This window comes from Phyllostomus hastatus, unplaced genomic scaffold (genome assembly GCF_019186645.2).
Source record: "Phyllostomus hastatus isolate PE091 unplaced genomic scaffold, TTU_PhHast_1.1 phas_contig_40, whole genome shotgun sequence".
NCBI classification, from domain to species: domain Eukaryota; kingdom Metazoa; phylum Chordata; class Mammalia; order Chiroptera; family Phyllostomidae; genus Phyllostomus; species Phyllostomus hastatus.
Window position 1 is genome coordinate 89,351,382 of NW_025333872.1, and position 23,763 is coordinate 89,375,144.

A 23,763-nucleotide genomic window follows, 5' to 3' on the forward strand; every position below is an offset into this window, starting at 1 on the left:
AGCCACCCTGCACCGCGTGGCTTCTAGGGCCCCACGAGCTCATGTACAGTGCAGAGACTCTTCCAGAAACTTCCCTTATACAGTGAGTGTTGCCATTTCAAAGGGAAGATAAGATTGATTTTTGTATTCTGAACATTAGAATCTGTTCCGCTAGGATTTAATTAAATTAATGGAGCACAACAGAGATGGTTCTTAGCCAGTCAGGTGTGAACTTGGTTTGAGTGTTGCCTTTCGGTGAGTCGTTTTCGGTCCTGGCAGCGGGCTGGGGGCCGCGGCCTGGCCGCACAGCACGGTGGGCTCCGTGTCCCGTCTCCGAAGTGAAGGCCCGCAGGGTGACATATGGTGTGGCACACGGAGGGGCCCGGCAGCTAGCAGGACTGGGTGTGGGTCTCACTGTACGGGCCGGGGAGCACAGCGACTCCGCAGGGTGGGGACGGGGTGCCCGCCCCGCTTCCTGGGCCCTTCAGACTCACGCAGTCGTGCTGGAAGCAGCGTCACCCGTCAGGAGGTTCTTGTTCGCCGGTTGTATTTTGCAGAATATCGGACTGGAAAGAAGTCGCGTGAGATGTAAAACAAGCAGGGGTTTTATGGAAAGATCTGAGGCTTCAGGGCGTGCGTAGGCAGGAGGGGAGAGCTGCCGCACTTCCAGGAGGGTCTGTCGGCGGCTTCCGGAGGCAGATTGGGGTCGGAAAGGGACCTCCATGGGTCAGCTTCTCAGAGATGAGGGCTTCGTGTGTTCACTGGTCGTGAGCCTCACTCCCGACCCGGGGTGCACACTCTTCTCGGCGTCCTGTGGTCCGAGAGAGCTTCTGGCTCAGCGTGCGGACAGGACCTCTGAACCCCGATGTGCGGTGCATATTCTGTCTCTTTGAAAAGCTTGCAAGTTAAAAGGTCTCCTCATATTTTTCATCTGTGGCTTGCCTTACATCTCTTTTAAATGCATGGAATATAAATGCATCTTCCTTACTATATAAAGATTGCCATAGCACCGCTCACTGTATGCCTTAGGCTAATTAGGAATTAGATCATTACCAAGGGATGAACCATTTTACTGTCTAAACCACGAAACAGTTAAAGTATCCTGCTGACAGTTTTGACGTGTTCTGGATTTTACAGATTTTGACTGTACCCCAAAGTTAAACTGTGAGGAGCTTCTCTTCAAGAAGACTTATTTTTTTTAATTTTAATTCTGAAAAATGTCAACGCATATGCGAAAGTAGGGAAGAGTGGAATGAACCCCATGTACCCATCCCGCAGCTTCAACTGTAATCAACATTTTGCCAGTCTTACTTTGTCTAGTTTTAATTTTCATATTTTATTTATTTTAAAACGCACAAGCTATGTCATCGGTAGAGCCATCAGTTTAGCTCTTCAAGACCTGAGGACTTTAGAAAATGATATAACCATGTTGTTATATCACACATCACAGAACTCACAGTAGTTTTTTAGAATCTAAAAGAAAGCTTTTAAAACGATTTTAGCGCTGACGTCTCCCTGATGTTGCACGTCTGCGTCTCAGGCGGGGTGCGCCTGTGGGCGAGCATGGCCGCGTGGGAGGGGCACGGAGGGACTCCAGAGCCGGCCCAGCTCCCTCAGGACGGAGGGCCCTGGACCGGCCGCAGCTCCTGCTGTGTGGATCACTGGTGGAGTGTCACTGGTGGGTCGCTTCCCACATGGGGCCTCCCTTCTAGGTGCTGCGGGTTCCTAGAAACCTAAACATCCATTGGACCATTTTCTGTGTGCTGGTGTTTAAATAAGAGGGGAAAGGAAATATTCTTCCCATTGCCTGGATGTTTGCTGTCTGGACAGCGTGGTCCTAGAGGTATGAATTTGACTTGTGTAAGGGAAGTCCTCAGCCGTAAGATGGTGAACTTTTCCAGTGATGTTGGCAGGTGGGCTCTCACCACAACCAGGGGCTGTGCGGCTGTGTGTGGGTGTGTCGGGGGCCAGGGGTGGGGTGTCATTACGGTCCCATTCCCACAGTAGCATGACTTTTGCTACCTGAGGGTCAAACCAATCCTGTACCCAAGACAGAAAAGGCCACACCCCTCCAGCCACAGGTTCCTCTTGTTGTGACAGTCTGCTCCAAGGTCACGGCCACTTGACTGAGTCTTGAGCCACAGCTTTGAGTGCCTGTGATGGAGATAGTAAGGCGTGCGTTCCCCCTTCAGAGCTCTAATGATGCTGGATCTCCTTGTCTCAGATCCGATGCTGCCTCCTTCCAAGCCCCCAACACAAACCTGAGGACAGTCTATAACCTCCCGTTTGCTGGCCTGGAGTTACCGCCTGTGACATGGGGGGAGGACGATCAAATCCCAGATTTGGATTCAGTCTCGCGGCACCGGAGTACCCAGCGCCCACTCTGCTAGTCTGCTGTGAGCTCATGCCCCCCAGGGTTGAGTGACTAGGATTTGGTTTGCATAAAAAAAAAAAGCTCCTGAAATACGATTTTACCATTCAGTTTTTATCTTAAAGCAGTTCTATTTTTCCATGAAAATTCATGGGACTGGTAGAAGTTAGAATTAAAATGCTTCCCTTGCTTAACTGTTTCCTGCCCATACTCAGAATAAACAAACTCAAATGAAATAACTCGTGAAGGAAAAGCTTCCCCACCACCCAATTAATTGTAAAAGTAATCATGTCAATTAGGTAAACAACAAAACACAGAGAAGTAGAAAATTGAAGGATATTAAATAATCTTAGTTCCCTTCCCAGTGATGATTTGGTATGTTGTGATAGTAGCAGTTTGGTAATATAGTTGCTGTTTTACAGTATGTTCTTGTATGTACTTGTGATCATTCTGTGTACATGTGTTTAGTTTGCTTTTTAAATTTAATATGATGACATAAAATACATCTCCACACCATTACATATGCTTTGTAGGTACCACTTTCAATGCCCACAAGCTAGGCTGTACCCCCCCCCCCCAATTCTGGGTACTTACAGTTGTTTTGCATTTTAAGGTAGTTTTTTGTGTATCTTTTCTTTCCTTTTGAATTTTTTTTTGTTTGTTTTGAAGTAACCTTATCTATAGGGATCAGATCAATTTCATTGAATTAACTAAAGCATCTCCTCTTCTGTACCTTGTTCTCTGCCCTAAAGTTTTGTGCCCTGTTTAGATTTGGATTTTACAAAGGTGTCTGCTTAGAAATGATTCGTTTGAAATGTGATGGTTACTTTTAAAGCAACTCTTCCAGTTCGTTTTCCAACACCTCTGGAAGCAGTTCTCTTAGTGTTCTGTAAACGACAGCCAGGTTCAAGGGAAAACTTGTTGGCGCTGCACATCAGCTGGGATGGTGGGCGTCGTCGTGGGGACAGAAACGCCCATCCTATGGCCTGTGCCAGTTTTTGTGAAGAGGGTGGGCTGCTGGTTTCCCGAGTCAGCGACTCTGCTCCTAAGCGGCTCGGGCCTGAGGCGGAGCATTGAGACCGCACCGCGGCTCAGCTCACCTGGTTGGAGTTCTGGCCTCCCTCGCCTCAGCTCACCTGGTTGGAGTTCTGGCCTCCCTCGCCGACCCTGCCGCTCCGGGGGCGGAGCTGCAGTGCTCTGCTTCCGCCGCTGGGATGGTGATAGCAGGCGGAATCCTCCCAAAGGCGGAGGCTTACATGAGCAGCTGTGCATAAACATGTTTGTGAAATGAGGACACAATGCAGGTGTTAATGTATCGGGAGCCTCTGAACGGTGGTGGTATTCTCAGCTCGGCTGTGGTTTTGATGAATGGCTTGCCTGAGGACGCTCATACGCTGATCCCCTTTGGAGAGGGCTGGACCTGGAGTTAAAGCTCCCTGAGGGCGGTTTGCTCCTTAGGCTCAGCAGACCTGAAAAGATTGATGTTTCTCCTTTTTTATAAATTAAATGTGTTGGGGTGACAGGGGTCAATAAGATTATAGGTTTCGAGTGTACATTGATTTTTTATTAAATTTGTTGATAGGACATTGGTTAATAAGGTTATAGAAGTTTCCAGTGTACCTTTTTATTGTTGACACTATTACAGGTATCCCGCAATTTCTCAATTTCCCTTCCTCTGTCCCGCTCCACCTGGCCTCCAAGCCCTGCCCCCCACCGCCAGCCTTCACCACACAGACGTCTGTGTCCGTGGGAGGTGCACGTGTCTGTGATACGTGATCTGTATGCTACAGCGTTCACCCACTGCCCAGAGTCAGATCACCTGGTGTCACCACATGTGTGACCCCTTTATGCTTTACCCCCTCCCCCCCTTCCTTCTGGTGACCACAGCACAGTCTGTGTTGGTGAGTGTTTTGCTGTTTGTTCATTTGTTACTTTCAGTTTTATGTCCCACACGTGAATGAAAAAGCCTGTGATTGCTATTTCTTTCTGACTGTCTTGCTATTTCGCATAGCATGGTATTCTGTGGTCCCTCCGTGTTGTCCTAAGACTTACGAACCCTGGAAAGTCAGGTTCTTAGGCATGCTCACAGCGTCAGAGCTCATGGGCTTTAGGGTTCAATGCCTTTTCTACCTTTATAGTGATAGAGTGAACAGAAAGAACACCATGTCTCTTACCCAAACCCGCTCCAAAGGACACAAGCAAACAGCTATTCCACAGAGGCAGCCGTTGTTAAAGAGTTGGGATGTGTGATTCCTGACTTTTTTTTCATGCTTCTGTAAACCTTGGAGCTAGCACTCTACCCCTCGTTCCCTCCCTCCCTGTGAGTTGTTTTTGTTTTATTTTAAAGGAGTCATAAAGGATTCAAACATTCTCAGCAACTTGCTCTTTTTTCCACTTCAGCTGGGGACAGCAGTGTGTCCAGATGTACCTCGTTCCTCTCAGGGCGATTATATGGACGTCTCAAAATTTCGTTCTTCCCCTCCCCTGGCGGGCACTGCCCGTTGTAGCTGTTACAAACTGCACGTCTTTGCACCGGCATTTGCACACGCATGTAAAGCCACGCCTGTTCGAATGGACAGCGGAGCCCGTGGGTGTGCACACTCAAAATTCTTCTCCAAAGATGTCGTGTACTGATTTAGCCTCTGATTTCTGTTTGACTTTTTTGAAGGTTTACTCTCAAAACACTTTCGGTTAGGAGGAAGAAAACACACTGAAGAGTTTTCTTTACACATCTTGTCCTGGATTTAAAGTTCCTTCCGGATAATCGGTTTTATTCTAATTGTGTGTGTGTGTGTCTCCTTGTCACAGTCACAAGGTTCTGGTTCCTACAGCCACTTCAAGGTTCTGTGTCGTGGGGGCCGCCGCCGGAGTCGGGGTGCGTCGTGTGCTCAGAGCCTGTATGCCCCCTGGACTGTGGGACCCCGGGCTACTCCCACCTGCGTTGTCACCCGGAGAGAGGGAGAAGCTGGGGGCACCGCTTCTGGGGTGAGCACAGTGGCCTCAGCGGGCTCCCCTCCGCCTCCCCGGCGCCCCGCCAGCCGTCAGGAGCGCCTCCGTTTTGCTCCTTCGCTCGGGAGCTGGACCCCCTCTGACGGCCGCGCAGGAGGAAGCAGGACCCCCAGCGTGGCCGTGCTCCTGCGGTGCCCTGGCGGCCATGTGCGAGACGCTCGGTTCTTGTTCTTGCAGGAATGCGAGGAAAGTGCTGGAAGCATTTGAGATCTCTCTTCAAAAACTTTTTTTAGTTGTAATGTGGTAATACACCACGGGAATAAACTCTGGCTGACCTACTCGAAGGACGTAAGCTTGGAACCACGGAGGGTTTTGATTTGCTCAGAGGAGGCGTTCACCCTCTTTGAAGCGCAAATCCGGTGGGAAAACAGGTTTCCTGGTGCTGGCTACGTCTTTGAGTGCAAGGAGCGAGTCTTTCAAGTCGAGTTCCCATCCCCAAAAACATAACTTTTGAGAGAATGGCCGACAGCGAGCCAGATACGTGTGTATTGATTACTGATGAAGACATGGAAAAGAGAACAGAAAAGGAAAAACCCCGAAGAAATGCATCCACAATGCATTTAGTGAAGCAATTAGGTTATAAAAAGCGTGTATTCTCCATTTTTGTTTTTAGTTTTAAAAGAATATACATGTGCCTTTATAGACACAGAAAAGACAGAAAGGGCCTCAAATGTTAAGGAGCGTGGGTTAGGTTTCTTATGATTTGGGGTGACCTTCCTGTATTGATAACTCGGAGAGGCATGGGCAGCCTTAGCAATAATATGAATTGTTTAGGTGGTTGGGGTCGGGAGAAAAGGAAAAGAAGCGCCCCTTTTTGTGGCATGGGAAAAAGTTCATGATCCATCCTCGAGAACAGATGAGGTTTTGTGAAAAGCACCTCTAAGTGAAACACAGAATGGTAAAAATGGCTTGAGTGTGGCTAGGAGTGAAGTCCCATTTTTGTGTGGGGGTTGATGTGTCGCGGACTCTGAATGCTCACGGGAGACCTCACCCGTGGGTGGGGTCACAGCCTGGGTACACTTGCCAGACCCAAGCTGCGCGTATGCTGAGATCGTCCCCAAACTCAATTTTAACACTGTCACCGCCATAAATTGCCTGTCACTGAAGTCAAGTCATCAAATGCCTTCCTGAAGGAGAGGCAGTTGCCCTGAGGTCGCTGGGAATGACTAACCCAGGATTCACTTACCACACTTCAGATATAAGGAGGGCTGGCAGGTGAGCTCGGTTTTTAAGACTCCTTTTATTTACATCGTCTAATCTACTTCATTATATACATCTGCCATTTCTAAGCGTACAGGAAAGTTTGTACCTGTGTCTTGTAAGATCCTTCATGGTTTTTTTTTAAGATTTTAAAAATTTATTTATTTTCAGAGAGGGAAGGGAGGGAGAGAGAGAGAGAGAGAGGGAGAAACATCAATGTGTGGTTGCTGGGGGTCATGGCCTGCAACCCAGGCATGTGCTCTGACTGGGAATCGAACCTGCGACACTTTGGTTTCGCAGCCCGCGCTCAATCCACTGAGCTACGCCAGCCAGGGCGATCCTTCATGTTTAAAGATACTTGATATGACTCTCACTGAAGATACCTCGGGTTTGATAATTCACAAAGAATTATGAGAAATCTTTTGAGATTCATAGAAACTGTGTAGAACTGCAAACTCTGTCAGACGTCAGAGCTGTGGTTCCTAAACCAGGGCCAACATTTACTACACGTTTCTTATTTTAGTTGCCGCATTATGGTCTATGTGCCACCAGTTTTCAGGGTTAAGATTCATTGGGTTCCTGGGCATCCTATGATGATACGTTTCTTGCTTTCCTCTCCTAGCTCTTCATGTTATTAATCAAATATAAGTCTAACCTGTGCATGTAACTAGTGATATTTAGTTAAAATACTCTTTTTTTAAAGACTTTATTTATTTTTTAGAGAGGGGAGGGAGGGAGAAAGAGAGAGAGAGAGAAACATCAACGTGCGGTTGCTGGGGGTCATGGCCTGCAACCCAGGTATGTGGCCTGACTGGGAGTCGAACCTGTGACACTTTGTTTCGCAGCCTGAGCTCAATCCACTGAGCTACACCAGCCAGGGCTAGTTAAAATACTCTTAATCACTGATGTTTTTTGCTCATAAGCTGATAAAATTGTGGAGGGCCCCCCCTCCGCCCTTGCTTTTGTCGTTGGGTTTCATGTGAAAGTCCCATCTTGCAGAGTTCGGTAAGAGAAGACTTTAAGTGGAAATGTGATCCGAGCGTTCTGTCTAGTAAATGGACTCAGCCTGGGCCTGCGGAAGCCAAGCATGAGTATTCCAGCCCCGTGGCATCATTTCAGGAGCAGCTCAGGCCGCTGAAGGGCAGCTTTGCTGGGTGCGGGGAGTGGCCAGGTGAAACCACTTTAGCGCAGTTGCAGCCTCCTGGGTGGACTGTCTTGAACCCGCTGGCCCTTCCAGGCCCTGATGGAAGTCAGCGATTTGGCCCATGTGCTCCGCTGGCCTGTCGGCGCCGTGGAAGGCTGCCAAGGGGGGTGTTGAGCTTTGAGGTTTCTTTGGAGTGGCAGGGCTGGAGACCGTGGAATGCTCTTGCAGGCATTTTATCATCGCATGTAGCAACAGCTCCTTCAACAGCTCGTGTCGTGGAAAAACCCTGGGGCTTGTCAGGGGTGAGTCCTGGCCTTCAGGCCACGGCCGGCCCCGTTCCTGAGCGGCGGGACCTCGTCCAGTCCACCCGCTGCTCCGCCCTGGCCTCGCGCCTCAGGGCGCTCATCCGGAAAGTGGGGACACCAGCACCTGCTACGTCGGTGTTGAGACAAATGAGAAAACCATATGAACTATAAAACGTTGTTGACATCTTTAGGTTCCTCCAGGTTATTGTGCTATTTTTATTTGGCTTGAAACTTTTTACTCATACTCGCAGGATTTAAAAAATGGCCTGCGGGCATGTCTATAGGTCTACAGTTTTTGCAGCTGATGACCTCGATTGCACACGCTATATTCTATGGGGGAGATTGCAGATGACTATTTCAGTGATACTTTTTAAAGGGAAAACAATGACCGTAAAAACACGCATTCCGTATTTCCTTCTTGTTCACTCTGGATAGGCTGGCCTTTGAACCAAGGGGCCTTTCCACCTGCCCCTCTTCTCTGCACCCCTTTCCCCTTGTCTCAGACGCCCCTTGCTTGCCTGGCAACTCAGATCTCAGGGTTACCTCCACTTCCCCCGAGGAGCCCCCCTACCCCGGCCCCCCAGCCTAGGTGAGGGCCTGCTGTGTATTGTCACTTGTTCCATGCATTCCTCCTTCCTGACCGTTTGTGTATTTTTTCAACTGTCTGCTCTGTACCTTGAGAAAGGCACATTGTCCCTTATGCATATTCTAGTCAGATAGGCTTAACTTCTAATCACGAGGGAACATTATTTTAAGGTAAAAGATATTTAGAGAAGTCTGGCTTCCACGTCAGTTCGTCAGCTCCACGCGGTGGGGGCCACACGGGACGCGTTCCTTGTTTGTCATATCTCAGCCGAGCCCCGGGACAGTGGGGGGCGTGAGTCACGAATGGCGTTGGGGTGCACGAATGGGTGGCGTGCACAGCTACACGGATACAAAGCCTTGTCTGCCTGACAGCAGCTCCTGGTACCTTCTGTAAGGTGGCTGGGTCATTCAGGTGAATAAAAGACTTAAATCTTCACTGTCACCGACCCTCTGTTTCTCCCTATTTCTCCTCTAAGTGATCTGTTTTTCTTGAAGTTCCAGTGTCTCTAACTTGGCTGTGAAGACTGAAAGTGAGTTTTGTCTTCCCCATAGCTCCTGCAGAAGAATGGTCAGCTGTCCGCCGTCAACGGCTTGGCTGAGCCCGGAGAGCTCAGCCTCCAGGAGGGAGCCCTGCATGGCCAGGAGGAGGAGGAGGAGGAGGAAGTCATTGTCACAGAGGGTAAGCCACCTTTCCAGGCTGTGGGCCAGACCAGGGGCCCGAGGGCGAACCGCATCTGCAGTGGATGTGAGCTGAAGAATAAACACAGGTCTGGGCAGAAAGTATATACTGTCATCCTCCCTGGGGGCGTTTGGGGGGGGGGATGTTGACAACAAGCGCAGTGAATCGGTTACAAAAGGAAGTATTTATCTGACCATTTGTGCAGGCCCTGCGCTTAGGCTGGGAAGTTATACCGGTCCTCGGGGGACAGGAAGTGAGGTCATGTTTCCTTTCTTAGACCGTCCTTTTCTGCAACCTGCTGTTGTTTTTTTGGTTTTTGTCTTTTCACTGTTGCCTTGTCCCAACTACTTGTCTCGTGCCCCATGTGAATCCTTGTTGGAAACGCTGGGGTTGTGGTTGCTTTGAGAGCTGGTCCGCCCCCCCCCTCCCCCCCCGCCCCAAAGACTGGCCCCCTGACACACGGGTAGGTTTTCCTGGTGATGCGCGTTTCAGGGCGCACGCCTCTCCTTGCCCCTGTGATGTGCTGCGTGTTTGTAGCTCCGGAGCCTTGAAGCCCTGGAGGAGTGGTCGTGGGAAAGCGCCCCTTTCACCACACTGCCCGTGGTTCGGTGTCGGCCCGCGTGGAGTGTGGGGAGAGCCACACCTGCGGCGCGGAATCAAGCACCTTGACCAGTAGGTCTCGTGCGAAGGGCCACACGTTGAAGAAGAACCTTGCCCCATCCTGGAGGTCCGTTTTCACCGTTCTCTTTAATCCTAAATGAAGGGAGAATTTAACAGCCACTATTGGAGATACATAAGTTGATGATTTGGCGCCCAGTAAACTGACTCTTACTATGTGTCACGTGACCAAGACAACTGCACGGGAAAGGCCTCTGAAAGGAGAGGGTTCAAAGCAGAGGGAGCCCTGGCCGTTGCCGGGGTTCGATGAGGTGCTTCCAACACATGGAGCCGGCGTCCCCATAAAGCTGTGAGGGCGGGAAGTTTTTCCTTTCTTTCCCTGTAGGTTCTTCGGCTGGTCAGACGAAATGACATGACAAATTCACAGGAGAAAACAAATTTAATTACTGACATACGGGGTGGGGGCGCAAGGACAGGAGACCCAAGAGGCAGCCGGTCGTTGAGCCTTATCCAAGCTCCCGAGCTGAGGAGGGGGTGGGGGTCTGGAGATACAGAGCGGAAGAAGGCCATTCTCGGGGAGGCTGAGATGTTTGGGGTCGGGGGGGGGGGCAGGGGAAGATGCTCCCCTCTGTTACGTAGGCGAGTTTCTTAGGTAAAAAGGAATCTCTGCTGGGTACAGGCCCCTCCCCACTGTAAGTTAGTGGAGAGCCGGACACAGTTGAGGGTGGGGGTCAAGACGTTTCCCTGAATCCGTGGGGTTTTGACTGCCTCCAGCTCACAATAACCCTCATGCCGGAGTGGCATGCCGGGAGCCTTGCTTTGAAGCCCTTCACTACCGATCTTCATGCAGCAGCGTGGGCGCACCCTGAAGTTAGAAATGCGTACAGTCTCACAGGGGGAGGACTTGGCGTGACCTAGTGTGAGAGTTTCAGATAATTTCCGTAAACATCATTGCAACGGTCCACCTCAAATTCCAAGGCCCCACACTTTGTCCTCCTTGTGTTAACTTCCGAATCCAACCACACCACAGCAGTTTGGGGGTCTCCCGTGGCCAAGTGCAGGGTGCTGGGTGCTTTGGGGAAGATGGGTCCACCACCTACGGTGCTTGTCATCAGGGGAGACGGGAGGCCAGTCTACGGAAGGACACATCCCGTAAAAATAAGGTTAAGACGTGGTGGCGATCTAAGGAATTTTGCAAGAGGCGAGAGGTGCTCCAGGTTCAGGCAGAACAATCGTTTGGGGTCAGAGGGTCGGGTAAGAGCTGGGGGCTGAGGCGAGGATGGTGTAGGATTCGTGGAGGCGAGGGATGCTGCCGAAGCGAGAACAACAACAGCCAACACGTCACAAGTTTTTATTCGGGTCTCGGAACTGTGCCTTTGGTGCGCTGCAGCCCTGAAAAGTTACAGCAACGCTGTGAGGTAGGTTGATTGAGTTTTTGGGATTCAAAGCCACATCGGCACGCTGCTGAGGATGAGCTTATCACCACCGTGCTGTTCCTGTGCGGGGCACGTCCACAGACTCACCTACTGGAGTCATGGACTCAGCAAAGGGTGGGGTGGAAGCCCGGAAGGGAGAACAGCTGGGTGGTAGGGCCCTGAAAGCAGCGTGGTGCTTAGACAGTGTTCAGTAGGTCACGTGGGGTCACTGAGATGTGCCACGGAGGTGGCGCGGGGCCAGGCTTCTTATCCAACCGACGCTGTTGTTCAGGATTGACGAGAGCAGGGAGACCAGGGCTGATGCCCGAGGTCTCGTATAATCCTTTTATCTGGGACATGTCTGCTGGAGGTCTGGCTGTTTTCCTTCAGTCTGGTTATGATTTCATTCATTCACAGTTCAGCCCTGTGGGTCAGCACTGTTGTTAGAGAAAGTGATCTCTCCCTACCCTGTGATTATTCCATTTTCTCCCTGAACCCAGCCAGGCTTCTGACCCTGGCCTTGGGGGTCTGAGCCAAAAGCAAATGCCTCTTGCAAGAAGAGTGGTCACCCATACACTTTGTTCTTTAAAAGATCCCTAAAAGGCCTTGTTGTCTGGAGAACCGGCCCCTACCCCCCAACTCATACCCAGGGCTGCGGAGGCCACCGCCGGGACATTCCCGGATTCCCGGAGGCCCTGCCTTTGGGACGAGCTCTTACTGTTCTGGGCAGAGCTGTTACTCGTTTGGGCGAGTGGGTCTCTGTCTGAGGCAGCTTGGTGTACTTGCTTTGTGGTTCCTCTCCCTGTTTTGTCTACCTGGTGAGGTACATACAGACAGAGTCTTTGTGTTAAATTATTATTTTTTTAAGATTTTATTTATTTATTTTTAGAGAAAGGGGAAGAGAAGGAGAGAAATATCAATGTGTGGTTGCTTCTCCCACGCCCCGTACTGGGGATCTGGCCCGTAACCCAGGCATGTGCCCTGACTGGGAATTGAACTGGTGACCCTTTGGTTTGCAGCCCATGCACAATCCACTGAGCTACACCAGCCAGGGCTTTATGTTAAATTATTAAACAATATTTTTAGAGTCAGGCTATCTCTTGACATCAGTGATAGCCTGTGGTTAGATTTTATGATTATTTCATAAGAAATAATTAAAGAAATCCGTTCTACCTGTAAACAAAGGCATCATTTGTTATGTAACACTTAAAACTGAGAGTTTGGGGGACCTTGGTCTCTACCACCATCCACTTCTGGAAGGAGAGATGTGAGTGACTTATCGTGGTCCCGGGGGGACTGGCCAACAGCGGACCTGGTCCTGCCGCACGTGGGTCAACTGTTGAACTAGGGGCATCCCTGCCAGAGTGTTTTCATCTGAAGTGACAGACAGCATTCAGACAAAGCCGTACGTGAATATATGTTCGCACCTTTGCCGTTGGTGGGAGTCAGGCTCTTGCACCGGGTCCCGAGGCAAGCCTTCCGAGGGCCCATGCCTGGGAGGCTGTGGTGTGGCGAGGTGGTCTGTGTGGGGAGACGGCTGCCCCGGGTTTCCAGGGCCCCATCTCTGCTGTGCTCGCCGGGAGAGAAGTCCAGCTGTGTCCTCGGCACGGCCAGAACAAAAGCTGTTGTCCAGAGTTTCTGCTTCATAGTGAAGCTTCGTGTTTTGGAGTCCATGCCATCTTCTGCGGGCCCCAGTGGCTGCTTGACCACATGGCTGCGTGTTCCTGGGTGGAAGGGAACCTGCAGATGCCTGGGGGGGGGAGTGCATTGCCAGGTGGGGGAGGGAGGGAGAGGAGGGAGAGAAAGAGTAGGAGGGAGGGGGGTGGGAGAGGGAGAGAGAGGGAGAGAGGGTGGGATCGAGAGAGCGTGCTGCTTTGTTCCTCTGGGGTTGTATTAGCTTGGATTTGGGACAGACCAGGTGCTTTTTCAAAAGAACCAATGAACTTCCCAAGCTTTTACAGGCTTTTGATAGGTCCACACCCCCTAGGTGGACTGACAGGCCTCTTCAGTAAAGCACCTCCCCCTTGTGCCCCCCCAACAATCCAGTCCTGGAGGGCGAGAGGGAAGAGTGTTAATCCCCTCAGTGGAGCATTGCTGTGATGCCCTGGGGTGTGACGCTGTAGCTTCCCGGTGAAGCAAACAGGCTCATGCTCCCCAGCTTGTTAATAAGCTCACTGTCTAATTCTCTTTGCTCTCTTTCTTATTAATAGTTAGCTAACTACCTACAGTAACACCTTGACTTGCTTGCTCGCTCTCTTTTTGCAGCCAGAAATACTGGCAATTCAGAACCAGTCCTCTTCCTGTAATGAAGATGTAACCCTGTTCCTTGTAAATGTTCTGTAAGTGATAGCAAAAGGGAACAGCCCGCTAAATGTTTTCTAAACTGTGGAGCCGGGACAGATACGTGTGTTTTGGAGGGGCTTGAAGGTTATTTAATTTCAGGGGCCATCTTGTAGGTAGCATACAATAAGAAATACTTAACTAAAATGAAAAAAATTCACAAGAAATTACTTTAGGCTGGAAGATTTAGTCCCTTTGAATTCTTTTTAGGTGATTTATCATTGATCAAAACTACTTCTATAGAAGTGCAGCTTTTTCCAGACTAGAAAGTTCTATCACAGCGTGACACTCCTGGGGTTCACAGGGGCTGCGTGAGTGCTATTCGTTTTGTGGAAAATCTGCTTCTGCTGAAGAGATTAAAAAAAAAAATCTCTCAACCCAAATTGTCATTTGTTCTATAGTCTTTGGCTTGTATGGTTTTTTATGAGTTAAGTGCCTTAAAAGGAGTTTTAAAACATTATCTCTTGGTCTGGGTCCAATTTTAGATTTAAAACTTTTGTAGGTATTTGTGTGAGCAAATAAACAGCGGTGGTCTTCTCGGTTTTGACGTTTTTGTTGACATTTTTGTTCACATATGCTTTGTATGATTTGCATACCCAGCGTGAGGACATTTCCACCAGCAGTTGGACACTCTGCCAATGGCATTTGCCACGGGGGTGGGGTTGGGGTCGGGGTGGGGGGCACTGCTCTCAGAGTAGGGGCCAGCTAACCGGATGGACAGGCTTTGTTACACTAACCCGAGAATGGTGATGGGGTTGTTCAGGTAGTGCGTAAGTGGAACACTGTTGTGTATCTGCTCTGACCCTGGGGGCAGTCCTCAGCCCTCAGAAAAAAACAAACAAACAAACAAACAAACCCCAAATCCCCAAATAGTGTTGCTTAAAGCAGGTTTTCTGAGGGTCTGTTTCTTGCATTTCACAGAATTCCACTTTTTTCTCTCTGGATATTTCTCCCAGACCCAGTAAACAAATGGAGAATTCGTTGCTCAGTTATCTAGGAGCTTAACTTGCAACACGGTGGCGGATTTCATTTTTCAAATGGTGCTTCCTTCGTGTCCCAGTCTTTGCTTGTATGAAATTTGCCGTTGGAGCCTGCCAGCTCCTGGCGTACAGTGAGCGCCTCTGGGGTGTGGAAAGGCCGTGAGGGCCAGGCGATCGCAGCCCTCCCTGCAGACCTTGTTACCTTACAGAAAACCCATTCTGGAGTGACAGGTGGTTTTTCTTGGCTTTTTGATCATTTCAGAACTTTCCGAATAGTGAGTACCCTAAACGCTACTCCAGGTCTATGTTCAAAGATGACCGCCCCGCCACCCCTGCTCCCCTGCAGCCAAATACTTGTTTTTCTCTGAGAGGCTGCTTTCTCTGTGGGAGAGAAGTGTGTTTATGATTCAATCCCCTTTCTCTTTCACTTTGTGACATAATTGGCACCTTGTTAGTATTTTCATGAAGACGTGCCTGTTGCCCACACTGCTACATTCCATTCTGCGTTATTTCTCTCCACATCACTTGCCAGCAGCTGGCAGTCCCTGCCTGTCTCTTTCCCCCACCCCCACCTCTGGCAGGGACTGGGGGAGGGGTCTGGATGGTTCAGTCCTGAACCCCCTGGTCTGGAACAGTGTCTGACACCTTGTAAGTGTTCCACAAATATTTGAGTAAATAAGACACAGTTTTCAGTTACTTCTGTGGGAGAGGAAGATCTGGTAGCGTTTCACTTTCTAGCCACTTATTTCCTTCATAGTTACCTTTTCACTGTTTGTTCATTTATTTCCTGCATGGTTAAATATACAGCTGTATAGACCCACCCAGGGCTTTCATTGTGGCAGCAGCACTGGCAGAGCGGGATGAGTTCCAGCGCACCGTGCTGGACCCTCACAGGTGTTCATGCTAGCGGTTGCCCAGGTGTCACCTGGAAACATGAAATGAGACCCCGACCTGCTTGTGATTAAATTAAGACCTGCTGGTCCTGAAATGTTATCAAATATAGGTGCTCAGCAGACAAAGAAAGGGATTTTTGTTTTTCCCCACTTTGGTGTTTTGAGTATAATATTATCACATGACAATTTTTTCAAGCTGTATCCTGTTTTGTAATATTTTGAAACCTAGGGAGAACACTCACAAAATGGGCCTTGACAGGTTCCCCAGTAGGGGGCGCATGAGAGGCAACCACACATTGATAGTTCTCTCCCTCTCTTCCTCCCTCCCTTCCCCTCTCTCTAAAAATAAGTAAGTAAAATCTTTAAAAAAAAAAAAAAAGGCCTTGAACTTAGGCAAAAGCACACTGGTATCCAGTTTCTGGAAGTTTCTCCAGTTTCTCCAGTTTCTGATTTTTATGCATTCCCCTGCTCCGCGGACATATTTTTAGTGTGCCTCTCTGAAATGACTTATGTCATTGACAAATTTCGGGTGTAACACTCTAGTGCTTTCATCTTTAAAGAAACACAGATTTTTCTTATTCTTCTTTTTTTTTTTTAGTAATTACAGCCAAACTGCATAAAGAAGCCTTTTTTTCCTCTGAACTATATCCAAGTAATGAACCTTTATTTTTTCTTCTAACTTAAAAAATGGGGGTGAGGAGAAGAAGAAGAAGGAGTAAGATCTTTATTTACCGTCCCTTGCTTTGGTAAATCACGTCAGTCCACTGTGTGACCTTGACTTGAATGCACCCCCTTATCTCACGGAGCGTCAGTTTCTGTCTGTAACGTGAGCATCCTCATCCATCTGTGAAATTCTACGACCAGCAGCATCAGCACTGCTAGTAACATAGGTATTCGAAACCAAGTGATGGATTAGCTGTTGGAGACACCCAAGCGACCTTGGGCAGGTGGGAACTTACTTGCGTAATTTCATTATGCTTTTTTATAAAGACACTTTTATGCTTTTTTCTTTTGAGTCTGATCTTAAAAGCCGTCTTCTAGATTTGAAGTTTTAATGAACAAAAAGTTCAAAAGGGGAAAATGTATTGAAGAATGCCTCCATATGTAATCATTTAGGTATGAAAGAAAGATAAGGAGCTTCATAAATGTGTCTACAGGTAACGTATCTCTCTCCCTATACGAGAGAATATGGGAATGATGTAATTGGGGTTGGTTATGGCCCAGGATGGGTACGAGATGTTGATAAAGGCCGTATCTGCTTGCCCTAAAGACTGTCAGTCAGTCTGAAATTACTGCAACGACTTACAAGTGGCAGTCGTTGGGGGCTTCTTGAGTTCCTCACGAGTAGGGTGGATGCTCTGGTCCATTGGAGGGGGAGTGCAGGTGAGCGTAGGTGGGCTCGTCCAGACCGCACACCGAGAGTCAGACCCTTTCCCTCGGAGAGAATGGGGTGGTCCGCGATGAACGGTTCTCTAATATGACTAAGCCACCAATGGAGACCTTAAATTGTTTTAGCCATTTAATTTATTTAGTGAAACAGTTTGGGTGCTTTCTCACAGACTGACTCATCCCCAGTGTCACCTAACATAGCGCCCCTATCAGGGGTGGGCCACCTGCAGCCCAGGGTGGCGGTGAATGCGGCCCAACACAAAATCATAAATTTACTTAAAACGCTGTGAGATTTTTTGGTGATGATGTGCTGCAGTGTATAGAATGTGCGGCCCAAGACACCTCTTCTTCTTCCGCTGTGGCCCAGAGATGCCAAAGGGCCGGACACCCCTGCCGGGTTCCACACTGATGTGCGCGAGCGCGGCGTCCCTACGTTACGGGAACGGACGCCTCGCTAACTTCCAGGAGACACGTTGTCGGGGCTGAAATTTTACAGCTTCTTAGCTTACCCATATGGCGTCTTATTCCTGAGTGCCGTACTTTGGATTTTTTCAGACTACTTTTTAGTGAAAGCGTCAGCGCAGTGCCGATGTCCCCTCCGACCTCCAGTGTCCGCGGTGTGTGCATTAGTTGTCCTGGTGGAAAGCGTGCTGGGTTAGAAAGCGGGCACCTACGTGCTAGATTTGATTAATCCAATGAACCTGTTGCTTCAGTGCGTCTTCATGTCGGACGTGCCGCACTTGGACTGACACCGAACACGCAGCGGTCATCATCCCGCTGTACCGGTTTGCTAGGGCTGCCGGAAGAAAACATCACGGAGCGGGTAGCATAAACAACAGAAATTTATTTTTTCACAACCTGAAGGCTGGGAAGTCCAAGATCCTGAGGTCCCTCTCTTTGGCTGGCCAATGATGGCCTTTTCCACATGGTCTTCCCATCATGCTTGCACATCCATGGTGTCTGTGTATCCTAATAACCCTTTCTAAGAAACGCTAGTCAGACTGGATTCTGGCGCCCCCCGGGCTTATTTTAACTGAATCACCTCTTTAAAAGCCCTCTTTCCAAATACATTTAGATTCTGGTGGGCTGGGTTAGGGATTCAACAAAGGAATTTGGAGGGGACGTAGTTCAGCTCCAAACAGCTGCCTTCATGTAGGACCAGCTGAAGACTCAGGTTTGGGCCAAGGAGCCTTAGTGGAAGGGGGCTGTGGAGCTGGCTGCCTCACCGGGCTCTGCCGCCACGCCGGAGGCTCTTCTGCTCCAACCGGGCAGGCCGGGGGAGTCCCCCTGCAGCTCGGAGCCCAGCTTTGCCCCCGGTGCCGCCTTCCGAAACTGCTGAGCACGAGCTCACCTCCTTTTTCCACACGGCAGCCCTCTAAATATTTGAAAACATTTATCATGTCTTCCCTTTCATCTTTTCTTCTCTAGGCAAAACATCTCCAGAGAAAATAAGCTGTCTCGCGTTAAAAGGAAAATGTCGGGGCTTATATATGTATTTCAGATATGAGTGCTGGTGGTGGAGGCTTGCCAAGCGTAACTGGGTTTCATTTTCAGCATTCCTGCTCCTTAAAAATAGTTTCTCCCTCTAACTCTATAAACAGTGAGAACAACTTGGTTGCTTCACACCGAGTGAGTACCATGTAGCAGAAGAATTGGTTGGGTAGAGGAGGTAAGCACACTGATGGAGAATACATAAAAGACACCCCTTACCAGAGGGTGTTAGTGAACAAGCCAAACCCAAAAAGGATGAAGAAAATATCAATATATGTTGTTATATATTTCTTCCTTTTTTTTTTTAATCCTCACCCAAGGACATTTTGTCACTGCTTTTAGAGACAGGGGAAGTAAGAGCAATCGAGGACAGTGGGGGAAGAAACAGTGAAACAGTGTGAGAGAGAAACACCAGTTTTGCCTTCTTGTTCGTGCCCCAAATGGAAATCAACGTGGGTGTGTGCCCGACTGGGGACCGAAGGCGCACAGCCTTTGGCTTTGCAGGTTGGTGCTCCAGCCAACCAAGCCACACCCAGCCCTGCTGGGGCTGTTGCTGTGTATTCCTCCTGATGCTGGAAACGTCACTCACCGTTTTGGTGCTTCACTCACCATGACCATAAGCTCATAGCCTCACCCACTACAGCAGCTAGAAAGAAGGATAAGAGAATTCCCACTTTCCAATTAAGTGTTCGTTGTGAACGACGTAGCAGAGTCTCCGCCTCCAGCGGAGCGGTCTCAGCAGAGCCAGGGCTGGCACCTGAGCAGCCCGCCTCCAGCCGAGCCCCCGAGATTGACCTCCCGCTGCCGGGCCTCATCATCCAACCCACTGAGGGACTTCATACAACAGTGCGAGGCTTCCCTCGTGCTCCGCCCCACACGTGTTAATTTCCAGTCGTGTTAATTTCCACTCAGTGTTCAAACACAGGATGCAGTCAGTGTCCTCCTGCTCAGTGTATTCCTGCTGGAATCCGGTGCTGTTCTGAGCGTCAGTCTGCGGGACAGCGCGGATGGTCCCGTCTGTCCTCGGTCTTATGACGGTCCCGTGACGACGAGTCCCTTGCGAGCCCATTTACTCTGCGTGCAGGGCTCTCCTGGCCACGCCCAGTCCACAGACGCATGCACGTCACTTCAGGGACGTTATTTCTTCTTTTCCTTTCTTTGTTCTCTTTTCAGAATGACCATCATTCAGATTCTACACTTTCTAGCATGGTCCTAATTCAGGCTTTTTCCCCCCTATATTTTATCTCTTTATATTTGGCTCTATGTTTTGGGAAAATGTCCTCAAGACTAGATTTTTTTGTCTTGCTACTATATTTTTAATTTCTAAGAACTGATTTTTGGGGCTGTTATTCTAACTATTCTTTTTTGATGTATCCTATTTTTTTTCTGGGCTCCAATGTCTTTGATATTTAAAAATTAAAAAAAATGCAAGATTTAAAATAAGCAAAATCGCTAACAAGTATTCTGCTTCTACAATATGCTCATCAGTGCTAGCGGTAACCTTTACTTGCACCTTGGAATCACATTAGCATAGCAGGTATATTTATCAGTGGAAGTTCAGAGACATTCGCCCCGGCCACACAGCCGTGGGGAGTAGCTTCTCCGGCTTCGGCACCCTCTCCTGCCCGCCCCAGAGACGGGTGTTCGGAGTGTTCAGACGAACAGAGCGCCGACACACAGGGCGCTCTGGACAGAATTGGTTCCCGTCCCTATGTCCGCCCAAGTCTGGCAGCGGAGCAAGTTGTTTCTTGTTTTATATAAAAGATGGTACTTTGGCTTTAATCTGACTTCAGCTTGCTAATATTTACGTCCCCGATTGGAGAGTTTCAGATCATGGTTTAGACTGCCTCGCATTGTGGGCAGAAATCGGAGGTGCGGCTCTGAGGTTCGGGGTCCTGCGGTGTGGGGCCGCCTGGACAACCCAGGGCCAGCTGTCCAGTGTGCTTCCGTCTCGCTGTAGAAGTAACAGAAGGTCATTGACAAGATGTGTAAAATGCAGGGAAATACTGAGACAGAAATTGCTCATAATTCCACTACAGTTGGCCCCCCCCCCACTCTTTTTATCTCAGCCTTCTATAATATATGCGTTTTAAAAAGCAAAATTGGGATTATATGGAATGCATAATTTTATCCTGCTTTTACCCTGAACAGAGAGGTGTGGGTTTATATATCAGTGTAGGTGTTTTCCTTGTCATCAATGCTTCCAACATGTTGTTTTGTTAAATAATCCACTGGAGAGTTAGATATGCCATTTTCCTCCCATTGGGACACTTAGGGTTGTTGTTGTTGTTGTTGTTTTAGATTTTATTTATTTTTACAGAGAGGGGAAGGGGAGGAGAAAGAAAGAGAGAGAAACATCAATGTGTGTGAGAGAGAGAAGCAATTGGGCTGCTTCTCACACCCCCCCAATTGGGGACCTGGCCCACCACCCAGGCATGTGCGTGACCGGGAATCAAACCAGCAACCTTTTGGTTTGTGAGATGACACCCAGCCCTCTGAGCTACACCAGTCAGGGCAGAGTACTTAGGTTCTTAAATATTATATGTCCCAAGCAGTAAACATTCTCATACATAAACCTCTACCTCTCATTTAGCATATTTCTCTTTTTTTAAAGATTTTATTTATTCTTAGAGAGAAGGGAGGGGAGGGAGAAAGAGAGAGAGAGAAACATCAGTGTGTGGTTGCTTCTCATGTGTCTCCTAATGGGCACCTGGCCTGCATCTGAGGCATGTGCCCTGACTGGGAATTGAACCGACAACCCTTTGGTTTGCAGGCTGCACTGAGCTACTGAGCTGTACCAGCTGAGGCCGTGGCATATTTCATAGACATAGAATTGACATAGGAGCAAAGAATATCAATATATGTGGACTTGATAAAGAGAGAAATGATACTTATTATACATACTTCTGTTATTTGGATTGTGTTTTTAAGTACTTATTTATCCCTTGCTTTTTAAAAACTGTTCTGTGCTTTTTAAGTCCTTCTTTAGCTCTCTGGTTGTATCACAACAGTCCCTGAGGAACTAGTCTTCAGACTATTTGTCTGGAGGATTTTGAGTCTAAATAACCATGTCTGTGTAAACATGCCCAGTCCAACTGGGTCATAAAATTCAGTTAGCTGGTATTTGTCTGAGTTTGTAGCATAGACGTTGAGCTCAGAACATGCCCATCCTGGCGGGTCTGAAGTCGTATCTCATGGTGGTTTTGATTTGCATTTGCCTAATGGCCAATGGCATCTTTTTATATGCTCATTTGTCATTTGTATATATGTCTACTCGGATCCTTTGCCCATTTACTTGGATTACTGTATGCATTACAAAGTTTTAAAGATGCCATTCAAAACCCTTCATAATCTGGCCTCACATGGAATATTTATCTCATTTCCAGTTATTACCTCCGTCTCGCCCCTCCTCTCCCCTGGTCTCCCTGAGTAGACTCTGAGCTTGTAGCTATAAGAAACTCACACTCAACTCCCTCGATGTCATGTTCTTCTTGTCTTTGCCCACGCTGTTCCCTCTGGGCCCCAGACAGGGCGGTCCCTCTCCACCCCCATCTGTTCCGAGGCTGGCTCAGAAGTTTTGAGGTCTGTGTGCATCTATCTCTGGGTGTGTCTGCCACGCAAGACAGCTCCCCGAGGCCAAGGACGGCATCCAGTTGTATCCCTGAGGGCTTAGCTTAATTAACACGGACCAAGACGTTGGTAAATATTTGTTGCATGCACTGTGAAGTTTTGGGAAAACACTTATTCTGTCATCTGTCTATTTATGTTATTGGTAAACATTTTCCCATAACTTTTGCTTTGGGTGATGATGTCATCCTCTAAAAGTTTTGGTGTAACACAAACAAGCAAACCGAATGGAGCGATCGCAAAAGAAAGTTGCCTGCATTGTATACTCACCTTAGGTGCCGTCTCTACTCTGCCTTTGTCCTGATGGATGCCTTTCTCTGTAAGCCCAGACACAGGCTTAGGGAGCAGCTCTGCCCCACGCTCTGCCTTGCTGACTCTTAGAGGTGGAGAACAAAGGAGAACTGTCCGCTGAGTGAGTCAGCAGCTTTCCATATGACCTCTCTACGAATAGCAAATCAGATGTGTTCGTGTCTTTACTAATGTCATACAAATAAATGAGAAGTGGAAGTGACAAAACTGAACAGCAGTAGTTACCTTTTTAAGTGTTGTTTTGGGCCTAAGCTTTGTGACTAGTGAAGTTTCTTCCTGTCCAGCTCGCAGGGAAAGAGCTGTTGCTTGTCCTGTTGTTAGAAGTTACACTTTGGGGATGAAAAGGAGCTGGTGGTGCAGCCAAGCAAGGTGATCATCAGCGGGTGCATCCATAAGGTGAACATGTGTGTTTCGTAGGTGGCGCACAATGGAAGCCAGGTGCTGTCCCCAGCAGCTGGTGTTGAGAAATTGAGAACTGAGACTTCAGTCTAGTTCTAGCAGGGGCTCCTGGACAGCTCCAGGGAGGGTGTGGGCTCCACCTGGGGGCAGTGTGTGTGGGCTGATCCTAAGCCATGCTTGGTACGGCTGCAGACCACTCAGTGAATGGGCATGAGCACAGCCTCCGGAGTCAGCTTCATCCATGATCTGCACAGCCAGGACTCTGCGGGGCTGGGGGTGGGGCTGCGGGCTGCGGGCTGCGGTGGGTAGGAGAGGAATGCGGGGCTGCCCTGACCCCTGGGCCGTGTGGACTGGGGAGGGACTATAGGACCAGCAGCAGGTCTCACACACCAAAACACTCTTAATAGAAGCAATTTGTAAACCAAAGTTAAGACTCCTTTATGGAAGATAAAAAGTTAGGGAGCCGGTAAGTGGCTCACTCTTGGAATCTGCTCCCAGGCGGCAGGATGGGGAGCATTACTTCCTGTTCCCTCGTGGACTTAGGGCTAGGCTGGGCGTTTCTCGGAGAGGATGAAGCTGATTTTTGTAACGAGATCCTATTGTCTGTCTGCAACTGAATATGGTGCTTTGCGCCCCCTCGCGGCAGGAAGGAGCAACTACGTGCCGTGCCATACCAGCCTGTACGCCGCGTACTTGGTTATTTCTCAGTTACAGTTTACATACATTATTATATTAGTTTCAAGTGCACACCTCAGTGATCAGACATTACATAACTCACTAAGTGATCATCCTGATAAATCTCGCACCCCACCACGCTGGTCCACTCCAGACCCCCACCTTCTTCCGTGCTTCCCAAGAAGTAGTGAACAAGATTTCACGGTCTAAAGGAAAGAGAAATAGTAAAATCTTACTTTTATTTGGTGAGAGGAAGAGCTTGAGCTAATGGGGCCAAGGCAAAGCATGAAATGATACTAGGAAAAGGGTGGAAAGAAGGGAATAAACCCAGGTGGCCAGAATGGACCTGGCCTCA

The 23,763-nt window shown here is 48.8% G+C and overlaps 1 protein-coding gene across 1 annotated transcript in view; it reads left to right on the top strand.

The window, feature by feature from the left end:
* AKAP12 (A-kinase anchoring protein 12) overlaps positions 1–23,763 on the top strand; it is an 80,245-nt gene that overhangs the window by 35,493 nt on the left and 20,989 nt on the right. The window contains exon 2 of the mRNA XM_045842835.1: positions 9,146–9,272. Within this exon, the coding sequence (XP_045698791.1) occupies positions 9,146–9,272 (127 nt within the window). The remainder of the gene's footprint in view (positions 1–9,145; positions 9,273–23,763) is intronic.